Genomic DNA, 5,249 nt, shown 5'->3' on the forward strand with positions numbered 1-5,249 from the left:
CTGAACTTGAGATCGTTTACCAGCCCTAGATCCAAACATGGTTTGTTGTCCACCAAAAAAGCATCATACTCTTTCATCAAAGTGAGAGACTAATTCGGTTTCGACACTGACAGCAACGATGGCATATCTAAATTGATGGGACAGCCCCTGTGCTTTCCCAGAGAGAGAGAGTGCTGCTCCACCACCTTGAATGAAACGTGTTTACTGTGCTCCACAGAACCTTCGAAAAGCTGTTCGAACTTTGTAGGGCCCACAGCATGAACTGTACACTTGTCATGCAAAGAATGAGGCGGTATTTGTTTCGTGCAAATTACATTACACCCGATCCAGGTCTCAAGAGAGAGAGAGAAAGGCTTTTGTAATGGGGAATCTGACCTGTATACAAGTTTTTCTGGTGAACCAAAAATCAACTGCCATGAATGCATCAATTTTTTTACTCATAAAAACATATTCTTTGACTAAAAAACATGATCCAAAGATCAACGCCTACCAAAATCAGTAATCTTGAAGACTTCTATGAGGTTATATTGAGTCAAAACAACTTGCATCTCATTTAACATAACAATCATCAAGCTGAATACAAGTTTTCACCACAAACGTAAATGATCTAATTAATAAACTGAGTTTCAAGCAGCTTTGATTCATTTACCAAGCCCACTTGAGTGGGCTCATGCGCACGCACTCGCACGTGTACATACACAGTAGAGAGAGATGCTATGAAATGTTGACATGATTTCTGATAAAGCCATTGCATATCATTTTACGTAGCTTTATAAAATTTACACAGACTGAGAAACCAGATAATAAAACACACTAATGCATTATTAACAGAAAAAATGGCTAAGGCCTATAGATGCATAGGTCAAATTGCAATATAACACATTTTGCCAATTCTAATAACAGAAAGAATGACTAAGGCCTATAGAGGCATAGGTCAAATTGCAATATAATACATTTTGCCAAACATACATATCAAACAAATTTTGGATTATAATGTAAAATATGTAAATTAATACAAACTGCAACCTGTCTTCACTCGGGCTTTTATTCCCAAATGCCCCTATTTCATCGAACAAAAAGGAGAAATGGAGGTTCAAAGACTGAACAATGGGGTCTACTGTCTGCTGCACTGACTGCACCAGACTAAAACCTGATAATCCATCATCATAAATGCTACCATGATACCATCCCTTAATCTTGAGGAAATGGAGCTCCCTCGCTCAGTATTCTCTTTCACCTCTTCACCATGCGTGAAAAACTCATCAGGAACCTCTGTGAAGGAGGGTCTGAGAAGAAGCAGATGCCAAGCCCTTAAGAGATGAGCAAAGAGAAAAGATGAGCGCTGCTGATCAGGAGGAATCTGTCATCTACCATTGCATGGAACGAGTTCTTCTAAGGCTACGTCTTGGTTTCCGCCCCTCAACCACAGGTATCACGTTCTCTATGAGCTGCAATCATTGTTTTGTTAGTTTGCCATGTTCCGGTGCTTGTTCATTCATGCAACAAAAAGGTCTACCATTCTGCATAGATGTCTTAATGTGTACAAACTAAATGATAACTTGACACAAACTAAGGACAGTCCGGGAACTGTCCAGAGTATGAAAGCAAAAGCAGCAAAAGGTTAAAAAAACAAAAGGGAGAACTTTATCTATATCATATATTGGAGGTTAGGAAGTTTCAGAAAAGCAAAACAGACAGTGAGGTAAACCATAGTGGCCAGAATCATATAATAGAATGCCCAAATCCCTATTGGAGTTCTCAGCGACATGCTCTAAGAGCCGACTTATTAGCACACAAGCTCAAAATCAAAATAGAGAAAATCCCATATGTTCATGCAAGTAAATTGAAAGTTCACATCATTGAGAGATTTTAAAACAAAATGATGGCTGAAAGATGTTCGCCTCTTAATACATCTCACTAAATAAAATCAAACAACACTCAAAAAACAAACTTACATTATATAAGCTAGATTAGCAAATATAAACAAAAAAAGGAAAAGCCAAAAGATAGACTGCACAGGGAGAAAGCGAGTCATCATATACCATCATCATTCACAAATGTATTCTTTTAGGGTCCGTCTTTGCTTCAGCACATAAAATGATGTGGCTCAATATGATGACTTAACAGTGATCATATTCCCATACTAATGTAGTTTCCCCAAAAAAAAGAAACAGAAGAACATGTTAGGAACACATCTGAACAACTGTAGATCTTTAAAATGTTATCAAGTCAAATAGCTCCAACAGAATCAATACAATTCACCCCATCACAAAGAAAAATACCAATATCTAGAATAATCAAAGGAAGATAGCGTGCAGTTACCTGCTTAGACCTCCTCCTCTTCTGCTCCATCTGCATTAAGATTGGATATTAGTTTGTAACTGGATGCATTCATAAACAGAAAAGTAATTTATCTCCTCCAATATGTGACTGTGCATGTGCCTATATGCCTGATTTATCAATTACAATGTACAGAACTAGTCCATTTGACACACACAAAGTATTGGTGAGTAAGGGTAAAGGGCTTGAAAACCATAAAAAATGCACATTTGCAAAGCAAGAACAGGGATTGGGTAGGAATCCCTTTGCTCCAATAAAAAAACCCCATCTGCATGTGTTGGCCATATGTAAATCCTGTTTAAAACTAAAACAATGACAACCCTTTCTCTCTCTACCTCCCCCCCCCCCAATTGTCTTTGTTGCTGCTTATGCATGGATGTGTGTGATCTTGTTTGTGTGTGCCTTACTGATGATTATTGCGTCATTGGTCCAATGTCCAACCCATCCACCAACATTAGCTACTAGGAGAATAGCTAGCGTTCAAGGTTCAATTAGGGTGCATTTGAGAGCCTCCAACCTCACCACCCCAGGGATCTGAGATCCTAGAATCTCGAATCGATAGATCTCTGGTTTCCCTCGGACCAAGAAATACATGGATTCTAATGGTTTTAAGGATCTCAGATCTATGGATTTGAGATCCTCCATTTGTTGAAAGGTTGCCCACGCCAGATCATTCATGATCCACATGTCCATAGATCTCTGAGTGAGATCTGTGGCATTCAAACACACCCTTAATGGATTTACATCTTTTAGTTTACCATGGGAAATGGACTGCAACCATTTCCACTATAAAACTCATTTTACACAGACCAACTAAACTTCGCTATTGCAGTGTCGTACCTGCAAACTACTAGATCTAGAATCATCCGACAGCAATACATGTAATATAAGTTCAACAACAATGCCGAAATCAAACAAGCGATCCATGCCATAAAACGCACACACACACGGATAAAATTACACACCTGCTCCTTAACCAGCTTCATGTTCTCTTCTTCAAGCTGTGACACTGTGGATGCCAGGTCCATGGTATAAGACTACAAACGCACAACACAAAATTATATAACAACAAACTCCAAACCATTTCCATGAAATCAACAACTAAAAGGAACAAGAAAACAGAGAAAACAAGGCGCTACAGATCTAGCACAAACCTAGATTAACTAATTCTCACAAACACCAGAAATCACCTTTAGCATTCTCATCGAAGTTTCAGAGCGAAGAATAACAATACGCAGTCAATGGGTACATTTTCAGTGAAACTAATCTAACCCATTAAAATTTCAGCCCAATTACCTAAGCAAAATATTCCAACTCAAGGAAAAAAACAGGAACAAAATGAAAATAAAACACACCCCCCACAAAAAAATTCAGCAAAATACCAATGTAAAAAAACCACAGCAATGGGTCAAAAACACAATAACATAACCCAAATTCCAGAACTAGCAGCTCCAATGAAAGGAAAAATCAGAGTTTTAAGAGGCAAAAGCAAAATCCTGCAAATCCACAACCCACAGCAAGACGAACCCCACAAATTCAACTCAAAAGCAGAAACACCCACAAACTCCAAAGTCCAAAAATCCAGAGAGAGAGACCACCCACCAATTTCCGCTCCCTTGACCTCGCAGCTGACTCTCGATTCTTGATCATCCTCCTCTGCCGCTGCTGTGCCGCCCGGTCGATCGGCTCCGACAAGGCGGCGGCAGCCGCGTTGGCCTTCCTCTTTGTCCTCGTTGCCTTTTCCAGGCTTTCCACCAACCCGAACCCCTTTTGAAAACCCTCCATCTCGCCACCACCACCAATGAAACCGGCCGGATCGGCGGCGAACGCACCACCGTCGTTCCCCACCACGCCGGCCTTGGCGAGGAAGTCCTCTAGGGTCATCTCCTGCCCATCGCACCTCCCCCGCCCTCCAATCTCCTTCCACACCTGCTCCACCGTTTTAGGCCCGCCCGCCTCGGCGGCGAACCCAGTTGCGCCGGCCGGACTCGTCTCGTCGGGCCAGAAGCCCCTCATGAGGTCTTCCATGTTCATGGTGGCCCGAGAGGGATCCGGCGGCTGCAATTCGGTGGTGGCGATGGATGGACGGTTGAGATCCGAGGCTGCAGGCGACGACGACGACACCATTACTTTAGAAGCTCTCTCTCTCTCTCTCTCTCTCTCTCTCTCTCTCTCTCTCTCTCTCTCTCTCTCTCTCTCTCTCTGAAATGATGGCAGTATTTCAGTTAGGGTTTTGATTGTGGAGGGTGGTTTTGGTGCGTGGGGAGGTTTCTTAGTGACAGGTGAGGTTTGAAATTTGGGGGAGGGAGGAGACTCGGTCGATGTTTTTTTGGTTTTGTTTGGGCGGTTTTGGTCCTCTTGGGGACAGGGTGTTAGGTTTTGCCATTTATGGTTTTTTCACGAGGAATTTCTTTACTTCCTCCTCCTTTAAACAAGATGCTGTGATTGTAAATCACTATCACAACCACACTTTTTCATGATTTGTGAAACATCAAAAAAAAGGTATAAGTTGTGCCCACGAGGGTTATGCTGATTGATAGAGGCGTCAGGGATGTCACAAGTTGCCGCAAGGTTGATTGAAGTTATGAGGTCAGGGGAGATTTCCAACCAGATTGCAGCCAATGTGCGGTAGGTGATAGAGAGAGGTTTTCTCTTGATTATAAAAAAAAAAAGTTTTAAATTTGAATTGTTTTTTGTTTTGAATCTTCTAAAAATTAACTTTTTGACCAACCACCTGTCACCAAAGCAAACATGACTTTAATTTCTTTCACTTTTTTTTTTATATTTACCACCCCCGATCACTCTAGTAACAGAGCCTAAAACTCTATATGATTTTACCTCTTGGATTTCAGGAAAGCACCACACTTAAGCTTGTGCAAGGGGTAGGGGTGACTATCACAGGATTTGAA

General features: G+C 41.4%; 1 protein-coding gene across 1 annotated transcript; it reads right to left on the minus strand.

Moving 5' to 3' along the window:
- Nucleotides 1–804: 804 nt before the first annotated feature.
- Nucleotides 805–4,710, minus strand: LOC149837983 (bZIP transcription factor 12-like). The gene is made up of 4 exons (XM_090007550.1): nt 3,943–4,710; nt 3,306–3,377; nt 2,323–2,352; nt 805–1,448 (listed from the first exon to the last, which is right to left on the minus strand). Exons 1-4 carry the CDS (start codon nt 4,465–4,467, stop codon nt 1,368–1,370), a joined length of 708 nt encoding a protein of 235 aa, XP_089863676.1. The 5' UTR covers nt 4,468–4,710; the 3' UTR covers nt 805–1,367.
- Between the last annotated feature and the right edge of the window lie 539 nt (nt 4,711–5,249).

The sequence above is a fragment of the Nuphar pumila genome, chromosome 5 (assembly GCF_984573655.1).
Source record: "Nuphar pumila chromosome 5, dmNupPumi1.hap1.1, whole genome shotgun sequence".
In the NCBI taxonomy this organism is placed as follows: Eukaryota; Viridiplantae; Streptophyta; class Magnoliopsida; order Nymphaeales; family Nymphaeaceae; genus Nuphar; species Nuphar pumila.